Source organism: Pagrus major, chromosome 8 (assembly GCF_040436345.1).
Source record: "Pagrus major chromosome 8, Pma_NU_1.0".
Lineage (NCBI taxonomy): Eukaryota > Metazoa > Chordata > Actinopteri > Spariformes > Sparidae > Pagrus > Pagrus major.
The window spans coordinates 7,471,060-7,491,162 of record NC_133222.1 but is presented as its reverse complement, the minus strand read 5'-3'; the positions used below and the strand labels follow the sequence as shown (position 1 = coordinate 7,491,162).

The window sequence follows — 20,103 nt, the reverse complement described above, 5'->3', positions numbered from 1 at the left end:
GGGGCATTCTGTCAACGCGGTCCTCCATCAATTACGTCGCGATGAAATTGCACTGCATTCAACAATATCAATATCCAGGTAATTTCATTTCAAAGGACAGGCAATTAAAGCAGAATCGGGGTCAATGGAACACAAAGCAGCGTGAAAGCCACTGACTAAAGCACTTAAAAGCAAGGGAGTGAGAAACGAGAGAAGGAAAAGAGAAAGACTCTGATTACATTTCACCTGTCAATGACACGCTGCAGGAGCATTATTGTGCATGTGTGTACGAATGTGTGTGTCTGTTTGTCTGTGTTTAAAGAACTGTACGGCGCATGTATGCACATATGCGTGCGTGTTGTGTGTGTGAGCGCTGCTGTGTGTGTTATGCCTGAAGACATACGTGCAGTAATAGAGTGGTGGTAGACTCAGACAGCTGCCCAGTGCCATTCACAGCTCAGAGCTCCCAGCCTCCACTCTGCTCTGTTCGCCTTCTGATGAGAATTAATGTACTCTGACGTCCCCTGGGACTCCCCCACTCCCCCCCCACCCCCACCCCCACCCTCAACGGCACAGCTAATGAAGAAATACAACCTTGCCAAAATACTGAGGTGAGGAGAGAGAGCGACACAGACAGGGAAAGACTGAGAGACAACATGAGAGAGGGAGGGAGGTAAACAAATTGCAAAAAGGGATATGCAAAAACACAAAAAAAACAGAACAAGACTTCTTGGACAGGAGGGTTTAAGAGAGGTCGGTGTACTTCAGTGTGGATGTAAGGCATAGATGTAAGAAGTATAGGACACAGAGTCAGGGGAAGCCACCGTGAGGTTTGGCTGTGACCCAAGACACGTGTCCTGGATGGCCATACCCTGCCCCAGGGCTGCTAGGGGCAATGACTGCCCTGCCTCTCCCCAAGGGGCTCCCCTGACACCCGCATACAGACAAACACACACACACACACACACTCCCCTCGCCTGGAGACCTGCGGGTGGATGAGCAGTATGGATGACAGAATACATGACCCCAAAAATAGCAACGGTGCGAGCGACCGCAGGACGCAAAACACATGCCGTAAAAGCTGACCACCACAAAATAAAAAAGTGCCATAAAGTCTTGTAGTGCGTTCGACCAATGTCAAGCAAATGGACACAAATACACACACTCACTCCTGGGAGCAGAAGAGTGTCCATATGGTGTCCATCAGAAAAGTTTGGATGTCCTTTAAGCATGGTGATGAATACAGTGATCGGCCTGAATGACAGAGCCTGTGTAGTCCTCTTTGTTTTTTATTTATTACGTCCGCCAAGGAGGTTTTGTTTTCACCTGTGTCTCTTTATTTATTGGTTGGTTTGTCATAAGGATTACACAAAAACTACCAAATGGATTTCCACAAAACATGGAGGAAGGATGGCCCTCGGCCCAAAATAGATACCATTACATCTTGGTGCAGGTCCCAATAAAGGGACGGATCCAGAAAGGTTTTCTGACTTTCTTTATTTAAAGGCGAGTGTTGGGCTGTGGCAGAAGTATGCGCTCTACTATTTTGTTTCTTTATCCCTGTTTCCATTTCTTTATCTCTTTATGAGTAAGTAGAATGAAAAAGATTGACAATCGAAATGGGACTACAGAGACACTGTCTCATGATTATTCGGTAGGTGTGTATATTTAATTCACAAATCATTTTAAAACCAGCTCTACGCCTGTGTCTTTACAACGGAGACTCTCTTTTGAGAGACGCTGGGAACAAAAGAATGATTTGCAAATACTGGAATCAGGATTGTAGAGGTTTTAATTCTACTCACTTCTTATTCTACTAAAATTTAGGCAAATAATTTGAAGAAAGGCAGAAAATATTAGCAATAATAGGACATCCTGCATAGAAAATCAACAATTTGGTTTATACTCACAGTTTCTTGGCCTTGAAAGAGTCAGCAAACTCCCTGACGCTGCGGAAGGAGGCCAAGTCGCACATCATGGCTTCTACTCTTGCTTTGTGCTGCAGACACAAGAAACATAAGAGTACGACTGTTATAACCAGCAGCAACAGCAGAGGAACAGGTTCATTAGTGTGTTGTTATCATCAGGTCCAGGTTTAAATTATTAAAAAAAAGGTGTGAGGTTTGATCCTGTTTGAAGTGCGATTAAACACAAGGATCTAAACATCTCCCTGTGTGAATACTAAAGACGCCTGTGTATCCTGGAAGAGGGAGCGCTCCTCTGAGGTTTCCTCCTTTTTCCCCCTGTTAAAAGGATTTTTTGGGGAGTTTTTCCTTATCTGAATTGAGGGTCTAAAAGGAAAAAAGGATGTCGTACACTGTGCAGATGTAATGTCCATAATCTGTCATTTGAGTTATCTAAACAAGACTTTTATTTTCATTTATGCCGGTAAAAAATAAATTAAAAAGGGTGTTGACAAGCGGTCACATTCCTTTCCAAAGACTCCTAAAGACCTCCACAGCTTCCGACTGCATGTTCTCATTGCGTGTGTGTGTATGTGTGGCTCATCTTACACCATATGCTGGGAGACAGGGGGAGGATAGAAGAGGAGAAGAGAAAGATAAATGACTTAAGAAGTGAATGCATAGCTGCATTTACACACTGAGGAAGACAGGCTAAATATTCATCATCCTCTCCATCCCACTGTGGCATTGTGCTGCAGGGCAAAGGCCTCAGCAGAGACGCAGGCAGGCCTAAAGGAGCATATCTTTTTAATAAGCGTACGACCAAAGCGCGTCAACTCAGACTCTCTCTCTGTCTTTTTCCTCTGCCTCCTTCCTGCTTTTCTCTACATCTTTATCAGTACAGGCCTCTCTCAACAGATAACCCAGGGTCCATCTCCCTTTAACATATGAGCTCACGCGGGACCTCGGTGTACGAGTGCGTGCAGCGTGAACCGAGGTGCACCGTGTTCCGCTCAGACTAAAACGGTCCATTAGACTCATCCCTCATGCTGGAGAGGGAGAAGGAGTGAGATATTGCTCCCAGGACTCCCAGCTGGCCTCTAGCTTCAGTAGCACCAGGTATTCTTGACGCTACCTCTCCCCTTCGTCCTGCCTGCCATCCCCGAGGAACGCTGTCAGCTCATGTTACACACCGGAAGAGCATTCAGCATTACGCTCCCATCCACTGCCACCACCACCACCACCACTGCTCCCCTGTCAGCCTTTTCCACTGATCTGATCTCCAGTCCGTGGGCGTCATATGGGAACGTCTTTCCCTCGGCGCGTCTGTCTCCGCAGAGCCAAGTGTACATGACACTCACAGCAAGGACGCTCCATGGAGCAGCGAGCACAAAGAAAACAGGAAAGGGTTAAGAGCGCCTTCTGATGGAAATGTGATTCTTCAGGCATTTTACAGACACCTTAACAGCCCCAGGGCGTATTTATACATGCATACACAGGCACACACACACGCACAACAAATTCAATGTTGTGACTCAAGGGTAAAACCACGCTATCACGCCATTATCTATGCCTGAATTATTCTCTTGATGCTACTCTATACCATTATATGGATGCTATTACAAAGCATTAAAGGGCTGATTATGGCTATTATAGATATGATTATAGGGTACCTGCTTATATGATCTGCACACAGCAGTAATCACAGGTGAGAGGAGACAACTGTCTAATCTAATGGCTTGTATGTGCAGCCTTCACACTCCTGCCCACTTTTACATACAGAAATGCATGTAAAGCAAAAAGGGGTCAGCTGGTCACCAAGTAGTCTGATAAAAAATGACCGATAAACTTTACGGTAAGCCTTCAGTTGTACTTGCAGGAAAAGTGAGACATTACTTCTAAACAAGGTCAAGGCAGGCAGCAGTGTGGTAATTAACAGGTCAGCGTAAGGCCTCCTCAACAGGGTAGCCCTCCATGTGTGTATGACCAGCAGAGAAGATGAGAGCAGGTGTCAGCTTGACGAACACATACCCCCTTCTCCAGAGACGGGGGGGTGCAGAACAGGGAAGGAGAGCTGGAGTAATGGGAGACCAGAGGGAGGATGGAGGGGGGGTTGAAGGGGGGCCACTGGAGCAAATCCAGCAGGGAGAAGGTGAGCAGCCTGCCCGCCTACCCTCCCCCTGCAGATTGAAGTCTTGCGAAGAAAATAAAGTTTATTGCCTGGAAAGAGGGGGGAAAAAGCATGTAAAAAGCATTAAAGCGATGGAGGTGAACAATTAGACAGATGGCCAGGTTTTGGAAGGAGAAGAAGAGAAAAAAAGGGGTAGAAAAAGAGAGGAAGAACGCACAGACGCAATCGTTCAGGGTTTTTACGAGGACCCTGACAACTCCTGGTCTCTTCAAGGGCGAAGGAAAAGTGAGAGGCAGCGAAGCCTCTCTGGTTAACTCCGGAGTAATCGCTGAGTGTGCAACACCACAGAGCTCGGCTCGGGGTGACAGAGCTCACCGCCCCCAGCTACACACAACCTATCGCTCCAGCTAAATGCAATAGGCTAATTATGAATGAAACACACGTGTAAATAAGCTTGAAAAACTAGAAAGTGCGGCCACTGCGCGTCCATCTTCATGACTGAGCAAGAGCCACAAGATCAGGGCAAGAAATCAGCAAGGTCACCACGATGATAACTTTGGGCATCAGATCCATCAGCCCTCCAACTCCTGCCGCCACCTCTCACCTTTCCTCCATCCGTCAACCCAATAGAACAGCTGTCTGTAACATGACGACGACCTTTACAACTTTCAGGAGGAAGAAGTGAACCAAGGATGGAGAGAAGTGATTGATCGAAGGAAGTTGGCCTCTGCAGAGGTTCCCCTCATCTCTCCTGGTGTTTTCCACGTGTGCTGGGGGAGTGACATGTGGTCATTGCTGTGGAGAAAAATGGAGGCGGAGTGGGGGGATGGAGAGGGGGAGAGCCCTAATACAATTATAACTGGGGCCATCCAATCCAATAAAATGAAGAGGTATTAGAGCAGGGGAGCCCCATCCTGTTCAATAAGACACTGGACCACTCTACTAACTCTTAAAACACACACATGTAGGCATACCCGCACGCACACACACAGGTACACACACTTCGCTGACCCCTTTAATAGCATAGCAGCCACCCCTAATGGACGCAAGCAAGTGGAACCGCCAAATAATACACTGTCTTAATGCACTAGGCTCAATCTCATCCCCCCCTCTCTCTCCCTTATCCTTCTCAGCCTTCCCTCTCACACTTTAACCCCTGTTTCCATCTTCCCTCACCTCCTGCTTCCCCCTCACCACCTCGACTCCTCTTATAGATCACCAATGCGGGGACAACACTTACGAAATCAAAAGTAGCCCCATATATATGAAACACTTACCCTGCAGACCCCGGTTAACACCCCAGGCATGGAGAAGGATGGTTAAAGAGTGACTGAGGAAAGACAAAAAGTGTACCAGCTCTGCTCCCGCTGAATATGAGATATCAATATAAGGCAGCAGCAACAGCAGCACTAAATGACTGTATTTTAACCAGCAGGTGCGGAGGTAAGGTGTTGTAATGGCGGTGAAAGTGAATGAGCAGAGAAGACACCATGTGAAAAGGGCACCTTATAAAGCAATTAGAGAAATGACTTTGAGCCCCTCTTCTTGCTCCGTAGATTAGAACAGGCCTCGGAGGGAGGAACACAGAGGAACTCACAGATCTCTGTGACCTTGTCCGCAATACGCCACACTAAATTGGTCATCAGCTTTTAAGACTGTATTTTATCATAGATATATATTTTTAGCAAAAAAGAAAAAGAGAAAAGGGAGGAGGGGGTGGATGGAAACTGTGGAATGTGCCGGTCGTATATCATCCTGTCACAATTATGACGTTTGTTCATAAATACCAACCAATTTCCTCTCCACCTGGCTAAGTCACATGCGCTCGCGCTTACGCACGCGCCATACACCCAACAAAGAAATATGGACACACACCACGTGCGGCTGAACGCACATGCACGCCGCAAATAAAGAAACAGACACATCTGGCTGGGCGCCCTACCACAGGTCTGAGAATTGACCTCCACTCACAGACAAAGAGACTGAACGCACGCTCAAACATGCATTCGAGCACCTAACACACAAATGAATGCGCGCGCTCTGCACATTTCAATCGCACGCAAACAAACAAACAAATGCGCACGCACATACACGTCCAGTCGCTCGCTGACATGCACACACACTGCAATTAATAGGGAGGCAGGTCTCTGGTGAGGAAGAGAAAGTGCCTGTTCAGCACATACAGGCAGAATATGCAATTTCCTCCAGTTAAGTCTGTATTAAATTGATTTCTTCTTTCTCTGACACGGACTGGGTTTTTCCCCCCCTAATGAAAGCTGGATAATCTACAGGTTTTCCCTTTCCTGAAATCAAGTTACAAATCAAGCAATTGCAGGGGCAGATATGGGAAAGGTGAAGGAAGGACATGAGATGATTTTCCAGATGAGAAACATGGAGAATGAGGCACAAACGTGCTGATACTCTCAACACGGACATCAGGGGCACCTCTCTTGCACGCACAAACGCACGCGTGCACACACACGCACGCACGCACACACACACACACACACACACACACACACACAGAGTAAAGGCCAAGCCTCAGTTAAGTGCTTGCTGACATCTCCGTTCGGTGAGGTACTAAGGCTACTGCAGGCCATGTTAGTAAACACAGCATTAATGAGTGTAATTAATGAAACACATTAATTAGTAAGCACTTCAATCAGTTAATCACTCAGTCAAACCTGACAAGGAGTCATGTGGAGGCGGCAGAGAAACACTGAGCATGCTGAGAAAAACAGGAAGAAGAAAAAAGGGGAAATAATTACAGAGATCCTGTGGTTTTTATTTTAATTTACTTACTTCAGGCAAGTAAAAGTAGTGATACCATCATATATAAATACTCCATTCCAGCTGTTCTATTAAAACAGACTTAAGCTAATGTGTTATTGAGTTCTAACAGCAATTTGTGCTTTAAATAAAGCAAAATTATGCATTATTGCATTTTGTATTACAGAGTTATTAATCCTGATGCATTACCATGTAAGCAGAATTTTTATATAACAGCTGCTTGAAATGACGCAATCTTAAGTACTTTATATACTGCTGTATAGTGACGCGTTATATTTCATATGCTCATTATAGTTTTTTTATCATAAAGGGGCACTATGTAGTTTTGGAGAAGAAATTTAAACTAAGAATTTTAATATTTACAATATTAATGAGGTAATCATACAAACTCAAAAATATTTATTTTTTTCCATAACTGAATAAACAAGCTGTCCTTAAAGGAAAATAAGGTCCCCAGAACACTGTTTGAAGATAGAAAGGTGGCAGGGTCCGCCACATATAAACAAAGTAAACTTTGTTTATTCAGTCATGGACACAAAGAGAGTTTGTTTGTTTATTTAGTCAATGAAGATCTTTCTCTCCTGATTAAAGTTTCTTTCCCAAAACTACGTACTGAACCTTTAATCTGTAACTTTAGACTTTAATGGGCAAAATACATTTTGTGAAATAAGTGCATTACTTCCCTGTAATCTATAGGAGAACAATTATCCAACTGTATCAATGGAAATACTCAAAAAAACGACAAGTACAGTAATTAAGTAAATGTACTTTTCACCACAACATATTTAGAGAAGAGTGTCAATCGAAAAAATCATGCAAAAAGTATAATTATTACATTAAAATTTAAACAAATTAAATAAAAACTGACAACATGACAGTAAGTATAACATTATCATGCCAAAATCATGATAATTTTAACATGTTTCACATTGTAATAGTCATTATTGTTGTTTTATTTCAACTAAAATTAAATTAATAAATTGGGAGAACAATATAAACAACAATAAGGATGTGGCCAAAAAAATCTTATCAAAAGCAAAACATTTAAAGGAGAGGTGAAACGTGAGTGTGATAGTCAGTTTACACACAAAAAAAGTCTTCATATAGAGACTTTATATTGCGGGTGAAATCAAACCTGTGACTGTCTTGCTATTAAGAATTTCTCTACCTTTCAGAAGAGACAAAGGCAGGTCAGAGAGAGAGAAAAATAACGATGGAGAGATGGAAAAAGAAAGAGAGAGAGAGTGTGAGAGGCCGACACGCAGAGAAAGAGAGAGAGACAGAGACAGAGATGGGAAATGAAAAGGACAGGGCGGTCATCATAATTGCAGAGTTTGCTTTTCGGATGCAGACAGACCAGGGCCATGGGGCCTGAGGCAGATATCAGATTCCACACAAACGCACACATACACGCGCACATACAAACTTACACATGCACCCATACATACCAACACACACACAAGATATTCCACAAGCCAGCCTGTGTTATTTTTCATCAAGGCAAAGGACGGCGAAATCATTTCTAAAGTGTTGTGTGTTCTCTAATGGATAAAAGTGTGAGTTGAGACGGTGACATCCAGCTTTCAATCCTAACAATGTTATTTTATAAACCTGATTCTTTCTATCAGTGTGTGTGTGTGTGTGTGTGTGTGTGTGTGTGTGTGTGTGTGTGTGTGTGTGTGTGTGTGTGTGTGTGTGTGTGTGTGTCCACATTACTGCTTCTACTTCAATTCTTCACCCTTTTTTCGTCCAGCGAGAGGCCTGATCAGATTTACATTAAAAAGTGATGGAGATTTAAATAATGTGTCTATGTTCTCAGAAAGACATTAAGAGATTTTCATCTTACTCTCCTCTTCCTCTCTCTGTCTCTCTTCCTCTCCATTTCCTCACCCTCTCCTGCTCCTATCTCCCCCCCTCATCTCACCCACTCCATCTCCGCCAGATTCGCAGACAGTGCACATTTTCCTGCATGTCTTCAGTGTAACCGATACCCCTAACAACCAGGATTTTAATGCGATCCATATTGCTCCCTAATATTTCAGATCTCAGAATAAGCACTGGCAATTACATATTTACACCCAGCTTATTTTGCAATTCTGCGCGGGGACTTTAGTGTCGGGCTGAACGGCACACGCAGACTTAGATGCTGATTATGTTGTGGTTTAGATAACAATAAAGTCGCGGAAAAACTCCTAGACCCTGTGCACTTATACTCCATATACAACTTTCTATTTGGGGGCGTCAGCAATAAAGCTCAACACTCGCTCAAGTACAAAATAATGTGTTCTTTTCAAGTGCGGCAGTAATGTGATTGCTTTATCTAAACCTGCTAGTTTTACACTGTTTAATTCCTCCTGAAACACTCGTGCCTTGTATCATCTTGCTATCCGGAGGGGCTGGGAAAGAACCAAACACACTCGCAAGAAATGCACGCGTTCACACGTGTGTACACTGTTGTAGTGAACACACAATCGCTGTGCAGAGATGATAAATTAAGCTCCTTTGATTTGGTTACCCGAGCTCTTTTTGTATCAGCTTTATAAAAACATAACATAATTGAATAAGAAAAGAATCTGGCAATTAAGAAACATGGAGGCCTTTGATGTGAGTAAGTGCATAATAGGCCTTTTGATGAGGGAGTGTTTTACACTCCGCAGGGTCTGGCGTGCACTTTGATTAAAAGCTCTTTTGTTTGGCAATATTCTAAACTGCTTACCATTTTCCAGTGTCACAATAGTTTAGCTTGGAAATACAAGCGATTTTGACTTTCTTCTCTCTGCTCTGTGGGATAACGTCTCTGGTATTCAATGGCACAGATGTGAATCCACGATACAAGTTGAACAAATGAGTGAATGGAAGAGCGACCTGAGATAAAGTGATCAAGAAGGGGGAAATAAAAGAGGGGAAATCAAAGGGTTACAAGTGGCATAATCTGAGAAAAAGGATAATTGTTATTGTAAGATATGATGGTAATTAGGGCTGTTGGAGCCTAAATGTAGTTTATTTGATATTTGATTCATTAGCATTCAATAATTTAAGTGATTGATTGTTGTTTCCTAGTAATTGCACTAATTGCCAATTATTCTGAGACACCTTTTCTTGTGTTGAAGTAAACCATTCAAATTGTTTTTTTTCTTTGTGTGGATGAAGACGAAGGGGATCGTCAGAATGTCAAGCTAAGGCTTCATTCACTGTAACCCTACAAGAGCTGCAACTAATTATTATTTTCATTGTCATTTAATCTGTTGATTAATTTCTTGATTAGTCGATAAGATGTTCGGTTTATTAAATGTCAGAAAATTGTAAAAAAAAATTTGATCAGTGTTTCCCAAAGCCCAAAATGACGTCCTCAAATGTCTTATTTTGTCCACAACCCAAATATATTCAGCTTACTGTCATAGAGCAGAAGAAACCAGACAATATTCACATTTAGGAAACTGTTATCAAAGAATATTTTTCTTTAAAAAATTACTCAAACCAGTTAATCAATTATCAAAATACTTGGTGATTAATTTAGATGACAGCCTAACAATTAATCAATAAATCGTCGGAGCTCTTATGGTAATTTTCATGTTCATAAACACATTCATTACCACCAACTGTAGTTGTTCGAGCACCATTTACATGATCTACCCTGTCTGTTGATAAGGTCATGTGGTTTTGCATTCTGTTACAGCATTACGCGCATTTGAATAATAGGATTCTCATCATGCATCTTTAGCCCCTTGTCGCCTGATAATAGCCTGAAAGACTCTCGTTGAGCGCCGTAATAAATGCACCATGTGACCTCGGCAAAGGTCGGGGGTCAGCGAGCCGCAGATTGTCAACGGAGCGCCGGCCTGACAGAGAATAAATGACGCCTTGTAAACAAATTGAGTTATTGCTTTAATTCATGCAGTCTGATTAAATTTGCAGAGAGAAGAGTCCTTCACAGGGGAACAGAGGAGCAAAGGAATGACAGCGAAGAGGAAGGGAAGAAGAAGAAGAGGTGGACGGCGCGACGTGGACACGCACCTTCTCCCTCCATCCCGCGACATCTTTGGCTCCACTGAAGGAGAGTAACCACATTAAACAATCCCGATCATCTCACAGGACCGTGCAGACAGCGAGTCTTCCTTTTGTCTATCGGCTAAATGTAATAAGGTTGTGTTAAATTGAGTTGGGCCGGGCCACCGGGCTGACTTCCTGCCCTGGCACGAAGTGAGTGACAATAAGCAGAAGACAGATCTGAATTTCATAAACTGATACACAGTCTACAGTTTGTCTGTTGCATAAACAATTTAAGAAGTTTAGGTAATCAAGAAAGAAAAGAAAATGTGCACAGGAGTAAAACCAGACAGAGCCTAATTAGGCAGCAGCTGGGGACTGAGGATGCTTAAATCTGAAGAAATCTTTGAAGAAATTTGTGTAAGCTTATTGTAATGGGCAAATGGGAAAGCCCGTCTCCTACGGTAGATCCCATGAACCTAAAAAACCCTGAATGAAACATCAGTATTAAGTTTGGTCTATCACCCAAAGCTGCATTAGGTCTCTCCTCAGTTTGCTCCTTAATTCCATCCGAGTAATCCCACATTATTGCCCTCTAACAGTACCCTAAACGGAGAATAAAAAGTTTGCTCCCCTCTAGCAGTGTATTACCAGGAAACAACAGGCCCTCTCCTCATTAAGTTATAGATATAAATGCTCCAAAGCATGAAATTACCCCCGAGCCTCCCTCTCCAAATAACCTGGTTTGCAAACAAATGATCCGAGCACAAGCAGTAAAAGGCAGATTATTAAAATAATAGGAGGGATTTAAATTTGCATCCACAGAACAATTCAGCAAAGGACTGTGCAATTACTCCTCCCCCTCCTCCTCCCCTGTTCACTCCACCTTTCTACTGGCGAGCCGAGTCCCTCGCACTTTATTGTGTCCATCTGTTCTTTCTAAGAAACAGAGTTTGGTATCTTCAGATGTGTCTGTATGTCTGTGTGTTCAAGTGGTCAAACACAGGAGTACACAATTCATCTGGTAGCGTCTGGTTATTGTTTACCTTAATCAAAACCACTATCTATTTACATGCTCATACGTTCTTATTCCCCTCGGCCCACACCCTTATTTCTCTACCCTTATCTTACACTATGATAAATATCTAACTTTATACTGAGACAATAACAGTCCCTCCTCCTATGCTGGAGTAAATGGGGAGCGATGAGAGAGGGAGGTGAACAGGAACGGACAAGGCAAAGGGTGCTCAGGTCTGCATTACCTCTGAGTTATGGCCTCCATTTGCATCTCAATCAGCCTCTTTGGAGAGCCCACCACCTTGGTAACCGCCCCATCACACCACAGCCACCCCGGGTAATCAGGGAGATTTAGTGGGACTGGCAGCCTACCGTGGGCACCCCCTGGCTGGGGCTCGCAGCTCATTCCCAGCCCCTGGTCTCGCTAAGGGCCCTCTGGGCCACATCCAAACACAGGAGAATGGCAGCACTTAACAAGACTGAGGAAGACCAAAATAGATGAGCAGCAGGAACAGGCCATAAAACAGAGGGAAAACAAAGCACCCGAGTGATTGTAATAGATGTTCCAGTGTAGATGTCTGCATACGGTTCTGTTATTGCTGCCTCATTATAGCTGGAGAAAAAAAAAAGAAAACAAAGTTGAACTTGTGACCTTAGGTGAGAACATTTTATCTCAGAGTTGATGATGGCGCTGACACCATCCCACTGCTCCCCTGCAGCAAAAACAGGCTCACTCCAACATGTAATGGGAGGAAGTGCACCCACAAACACAAACACGCACACACGCGCACACGGCTGCATGGTGTGATTTGCAGATAGTGAATGCTCCACTTGAGAGTTGCCTCTCTAGTTAGCGCTGTCTCATGGCCGAACCCTGCTAAGGTATTATTACCTACACTCAGCCCTATTGATATTGTGACTCCAGCATCTGTTCACCTCCTTGTTACCGCCTGGACTCCAGCACAGCGTCCTATCTGCCTGTGAGCATGGCGTGTGTGTGTCTGTTCCTGTTTGTTTGTGCGTGTATCCCAGACCTCTGGGGTAGAGAGTAGTCACTGTGCACAGTAGAAAGCGAGAGGCTGAGGAGGCTAATGGAGAAACCCTCGACACACCAGGGGCCTAATCAACTGCGAAGGACGCCTACCCTTAGCTCCAAATCTCTAACACGAACGCTCTCCGGCCTCTCTTCCTCCCTCTAATCTCACTGATACTCTAAACTCCACACTGCCTACACCGATGCCACGTTGCACTTTGTAAGCAAAGCTTGTAGAAAAACAACAATAAAAGAGAAGGCAAGACTGGAAAGCAAACTTAAGCTGCAAACACAGATGGCTCAGGTGCGCAGAGGAAAACAAAAAGGAAACAGGAGGAGAGTGAGGACCAAAGATGGAGAGACTCCGAATGAGGAGCTGAGCTTCAGCTATCAGAATCAAATATTAGTGGGGAGAAAAAACTGGGGAGTGGGCAACATTAATCAAAGTGTTCACCTAGTGGGCAGCCATATGGCAGATCAGCACGCCAACAGTGCAAACTTGCTGATCTTCAGTAACGGGGTGCAATTAATTCCACTGGCTGCATTCATCTCTCCCTCACACACTGAAGGAAGGGAGGTAAAAGACGGGGAGAGAACAGAGGAGGGTTTGTTATGACTCTTTACTCTTCCTCCTCAACTCTTTCTTCTCTTTCTCTCGAAGCAGAGGAATCAAACCCGGGTGATGAATGAGGTGGACACAAGGGCCTCAGGTAGCTGCTGTGCCGACGGTGGGGGGAGTGATGGAGGGTGGGGCAAGAAAAAGTGGAGAAATTAGGAAGCTGGGAGAGGAGGAGACAGCGGTGGGGAGGGGATGAGTTTATTCGCAGAACTGGGCAGGGTGTGTGAAAGGCCTTAAAATCTGTATTTATGTGTTTATTTTCCCCACCAACTTAGTTCAATATCAGATTGCATTTCCTAAAGTTTACAGAGGAAAGTGTACCAACAGCATCACCAAAATGACAAAGTCAGAATGCCGTGCTATTTATATCAAACCACCCTAATGAGTGTATGGCACGCACAATACCACTGGTCAAAAAATAGCCTCATAAATCCCATTATCTGGCCCACATAATAGCTATTTATGTGCAAGGCTGTGCATATAAAACACTGTGTCTATGAACGCTTTCCAACTCTCCCGAAAATCATTGTAGTGCCCATAAAATCCTTAAAAGGTGGCAGAAAAACTTTGTGTTATTTGCATGAATATGTCGACAGAGTTAGAATGAAAGTTTGCACTCTTGGCATCAACTGAGGCACCAAAAAAATGAATAAATGATTAACACAATCTCAGTAAATCTGGGCAGAAGTCTCTCTGTAGAGATTAAACCAAATACAGTGTTTTTAATCAGATATCAATTCATTAAAATGTAAATTAAAAGAGCAAACATGATAATGATAAGTGACGTCACAACGTCACTATGAATCATTTCTTCTTCAGCTGGATAAAGGAAGAAAGCTTTTATGGGAAAAGATGGTCAGCGTTTGAGAGTTCACTTGGTGAAGTAGATGCAACCTGATCACACACACAAACACACACAAACACACACACACTCTCTCAAACCTCTTTTGGTTTCATGTAAAATTAGCGTCTCCCCTGGCTCTTAACACAAGCTCATCTCCATTAGCCGCAACCTAGTAAAACTGACTCCTGCAAATGAGTTGTGGATATGCGTTCCCTCGGCCCTCTCATCTTTCCCATCCATACAAATATACTGCTATCTCACGTCCATATCTCCATAAGTCAGGTCATCCCATAGGCCTAGTCACCATACTACCCATACCAATATCATAAATGACTGTGGGGGAAGCCTTCATTAGGGTAGCAATGCCCCTCCACCCCCCTAATCAGGGCATTTTTTCTTTGTGCGCATTGGGATGCTGCTTTATGGCCCAAATGGGGCTCCGTTAATGAGGAAGTACACATGTCTCCATTTCCTGTCTCGCCAGGTCGGCAGTTCCTGTATTTGGTCCTATTATAATCACGAGGCTTTTTAATGAGCTGTATTCATCTTGGTCATGCATCAAACACCATGTAGACATATACAATAACAGGATAAATTAAAGGACATCAGATCTAATAACACTCCAGTCGCCGGAGTAAAATATTGGCATTTCATGTTTCTGCAAAACACGCATAGGTTCAAATTTGCATGTCATGCGCACCATATTGACATTTCTACAGTTTGGTCATATGACGTTCACATTACACGTATATGAGCTGACTTTCATGTCAGCAGGTGGAGGGAATGGTGGTAGTGTTGCAGCTGGGCGAGACTGCTGCCACGCCAGAGACCACTGTTGGAGCCAGCATTGCAATATTTGTGAGCATGAACCACTCAATATTTTTAATAAGACGTCAGCCATGTTCATGGCAAAAAAAATCCAGTATTTTTAACGAGAAGAGTGAAACCACTGGATATTTTTAACAAGATTTCGGGATATTTTCCAGCAATGTCTGTGCCAACAAAACCAGATATTTTTGTTAAGACATTGAGAAGATTTCCAGCCTTGTTAGTGGAAACAAAATCTGGAACATTTAACAAGACGGCAGCCATGCCGGAGTCCACTATTCCAGACATTTACACATTAGTAAGCGTGAAACATGCTGGATGTTTTCAATGAGACGTCGGGACATTTTAAAGCCATGTTTGTGGCAATGAAACTGTATATTTTTGACGAGATGTTGAGACATTTTGCACCCAAAAGTCCCAAATTTTTAACAAGACATCCGGACAATTTCCAGCTGTGTTTGTGGCGACCCAGATAAGCCAACTGAGCCTAAAGAAATGTTAAGTTTCAGGATAAAGAAATGTAATGTTGCAAGATAAAGAAAAAGTTTCAACATATCGGTGGTGTGCAGTAGTTAACATTGCCAACATTTATTCTGGTGATGCAGCTTATCACCAACCTTTGGAGATGTGAGGAGATAAAAAACAAAATGAGTGTCAGGAAAGATATTTAGATGTCTTCATCCCTTACAAACGGGTGCTGGACTATTCAGTGCACTCCAAGCAACATGAGTTTAAACCCACATGATGACAGCTGAATCATTGCAATGTCACAGTAAATTCTGTTACAGCGTCCCCACAAACTCCACTTGCTTTTTCACATTCTGATCTCAGCCCGCTCATTCTTCTCCCATCCCCTCTCCACACCTCTGATCTTTCCCTGTCCCCGTCTTTCTTTCTCTCCATCATCCCCTCTTCACTCCCAGGCCTCATTGACATTAACCTGGAGCACTCGCATTTTCCCATGGTTCTCCATGTTGCTCTCCACATGTCAGAGCGGGAGGCTTTATGGCCCACATCCATCAGCGTCGCATGCCAGGATTTATGGGTGATGGAGTCCAAACCTGATCGCTCTGAATCAGTCTTACTGCAGACGACCCCTGGGCCGCTGTGGGATGTAATGGATGAGCATCCTTGCCCCCCACCCCCACCTCCCTTCACTCTCTTCTCCTTCCACCTCCCTCCTCACCCAGACGCTGCACTCCTCCCTTCATCTCTCATGATTTTTCCTGCCCTCTGCCCATCAGTCCAGTCCTCTCGCTTGCCCTGGCTGGCTCGTCTTGGTCAATCATTTAAACCTAATGGAGATTTGGCTACCAAAAATTAATGAGGAAGACTCACTCAAGGAAATATCCAACTGCACATGCACCAACATACACTCACACAGACATAAGCTCATCACTCATTGCTCTGTGTAGGGTTTTATTTGGGCTAATTTATCATGACACTGTATTAATAGGCAGCAGTGCCCTTCAGAGGAGAGATGAGAGGCACCAATTAACACTGTTCACTGCCACACACAGACCTGTAGGAATGACAAAGGTCTGTCAAATTACTCTGTCCTGCAGCAGCTCTCTGTGTTACAGAACATCACTGCAAATGACGAGGGAGACGGAGCTCAGTGCACCATCACACTGAGCTGAATTAGATCGAATATATTTTCCAGACATTCTGAAGCGTTGTACTTCTCCACCTGCTCTCTGAAATCCAGTCCACTAAGCCTCATCATGACGGTTACTGTTCCTACAATTGTCAATCTTTCTGTTCTCGCAATGCACATTTGCAGTGTATGACTATAACAGGGGCAGACGTACATTTTGAAATCTTTTGACATTTCTAAAACAGTGGGGTTGACAGAGGTAAACAAACGCAGAATGTAAACTGGAATGTAACCCCACAAAGTAATTTAGCATGACACAGTCCCTGGTCTTTATAACAAACCTCGGTTACCACTGCAGGTAGCAAGCTAGTTAGCTGGACATGGTAATATTTTCATTTTACTTTAAGCCAGACTAACATGCCATCTGTTCGATAAACTTATGCTTGAGTACTTTTGCTCTTGGAAAGGCTATAACTCTCTTACCACAGCCCTATGAACACCACTTGGGCATGTGGAGATTTCCTAAGCTTGACAGGACTGCCATGCACAGATATAATTGCTATGCTGTCATTGGACATTCATTGTTAAGAGAAGCAGTTTTGCAAATAGTCAATTAATTAAACGGTGCTTAAAAGTTAACCCAAAATAACCCAATCCACCTGATAGCACTAGTGGAACAAAAAGCTCAAAGTTTGAAACATCATATCATCCAACACTCATCAATCAGCTGAGTCCCTGTGGTCCACAGTACATACACTACAGTGCTGTGACTGAGGGACTTAGAGGTTAAAGGTCAAACTGTGGTCACTGGTTTACAGCAGCTGTTATTACAGTTATTTGATATATTTACCCAACCTGCTCACCTTCTAACCTGCCTCTATATAGAGCTGGTTATCTAAAAGCTGTACAATAAACACACACCCACACACACACGCTCATTTCTCAGCTGGAACATGTGAAATAATATTGCCCTGCGGCCCCCCAAACAGGTCTGTACCCTAATAAAGGCTTTACACCATGAAAGAAACACAGTGGGGCAGCTCCGACACCTCTGAGCCTCCCTCAACACACAAACACACACACCTCCACACACACACACAGGGGCTGTGCCTGGTCACAGGTCAGGAGAGCCTGTAGCTCTCTGTGGTCCAGGGGAGCAGAGCCGCTTGAACCTGTAATATGCTCCTCTCTCCCCTGGTGCCACTTGTTGGGGTTTTAGTGCAGGGGAAATTACACCTGCTCTCTAGCCTGAGACCAGCACTGACGCACACACACAGACCACTGAGAGCTGGAGATTACACACTCAAACACACACACACATACACAGGTACACCTGAGAGGAGGGAGCATCACATGTGTGGGTGTGCATGTGTGATGTTGCTTTTATACCCCAACATCAGTGATCAACACAACATTTTATAGGAGTGCTTCACACACCATTAAAACACTGGTACCGTTTTCAAAGTATGAGCAGCTCAAATAGCAATAACAGATTAACAGCCCTGCGACCATTCACCAGCTCAGTGCATGAAAAGAAGCGAGACCGTGACCATCCAAACACAGTACGCAGGGCATGAAAATAAAATAAAACAGTGATTTATTCACTTCTTCTACACAAGATCAATCTCGTGCGACAAAGTTGTGTAAGATTGGGACGCATTATGCTGCTAATACTGTTCTGTAGGCCTCGTCATTTGCCAATGTGTAGGCTTAATCACTGGTTAGATGGGGAGGCCGCTTCATCATCGAAAATGTTCAGCTAAAATGAACACAACATCTAGCCTACTCTGCAAGTCAAATGTGAGCTGAGAGATAATCATTGATATGGGGCGGCAGGAGAGAATGAAACTAATAAAAAGGCAGTGTATCAAAGTATCGCAGTTAAGCATTAGTCACGTGAGGGCAACTACGCCACAACTCTGCTGTTCTCTAAATGAATCCCCCTCGTCCCATGCTTGATTTATGGACCTGTAAAAACACACGTTGTTTTTAATCTACTGCTGCCTGAATCTGCCCCTCTAATGAAATGTGGATCTGTGTGTGTGCGCGTGTCTGTGTGTGTCCCAACAGTGAGCGTGAGTGTGTGCGTGTGTGTGTGTGTTTGATAATGATGTATGGGCTGAGGTCTGATTCTTTGAGCATGACTTTTCTCTCTGATAAATATGCATTCAGTTACACAGACTGATTAAGCTGTAAACCAGTGTTAACTCTGTGTCAAAGCACATACAAACACACACACATATACATACGTACATGTGCCCACCACACAGATGCATGCACACAACTTCCCAGAAAAAATAATGATAGCAGTGCCTGGGGCAGGATTGTTTGGATGCCTGGAGCGGTTCACTGATATCATTTCCATGAAACCTGACTGCAGAGGATATCCTATAAACACAAGACAAGGCTCAGAGACACAGCCATATCAGCAAAAGCCACAGAGTTACACAGTCAAGAGTGATTTGCAAAGTCCTGCACCAAAATCATATGTACTGATGGGGAAGTAAACATAATACAAATAAAACCCTACATAAACTGTATACACTACTGTTCAAAAGTTTTGAATCATCTGCCATAAAGGCTTGATATGGTACAGTCAGATCGCTGAGAGGACAACTAGAAGGTCCTCTTCATTAACAGATAATATTTCATATGAAGGGTTCGCAGAAAAAACTTTGTATACGGAGAAGCTCAGCATCAAAATCTGTGCAGATTTAAATAGAAACTGGTTCCTGTTTCAGTGTCAAGTGAACAATTATAACTATAACAAACGGTAATTTACAAGAGTGTTGCTTTAGCAAAGATATTCTTAATAATACACAATAGATAGAGAAGGTTAGTCTACGCCAGGGGAGCCCAAACTTTTCTCCTTCGAGGGCCAAAACTGAAACTTAAAAGTGGGCCAGGGGCCAAAAGAAAACCGCTACTGCATAGCTGACTTATTGTGGAAAGTGTCACTTTGCCAACCGTGCTCAAATTATGTAAAATAGGTACATATTTAAAGAGCATTTCTAGCTCACAAAAAATAAAACACCATAAGCAGTATAATTTAAAAAGGTTAAGGTTAGCGTTATTGGAATATCAGCTGAACGTACTTTGGACTGTCAAATAAATCACAGTTCAAACCTGTTAAATCCAACCAATGAGTAGAATTCAGAAGGCCCAAAGAAAAACTGTGTCTCGGCAGTATTCACTCCTTTCATACAACACTTAAGGGACATCAACTAAATGGAAGTTGTAATCATTTATTTTTTTGGTGTTTGACTTAAACAAGTATTTTATTGATGTTAAAATAGCCATGATTGAAGGAAAGAGGAGAAACAATATAACAGGTGATTCCAAATGTTTGAAGAAGTAGTGTACTGATGTGTTTT

At 43.4% G+C, this 20,103-nt stretch overlaps 1 protein-coding gene across 1 annotated transcript in view; it reads right to left on the bottom strand.

The window, feature by feature from the left end:
* wwox (WW domain containing oxidoreductase) overlaps positions 1–20,103 on the bottom strand; it is a 138,318-nt gene that overhangs the window by 98,188 nt on the left and 20,027 nt on the right. Inside the window, exon 6 of the mRNA XM_073471563.1 lies at positions 1,890–1,978. Coding sequence (XP_073327664.1) covers positions 1,890–1,978 — 89 coding nt within the window. The remainder of the gene's footprint in view (positions 1–1,889; positions 1,979–20,103) is intronic.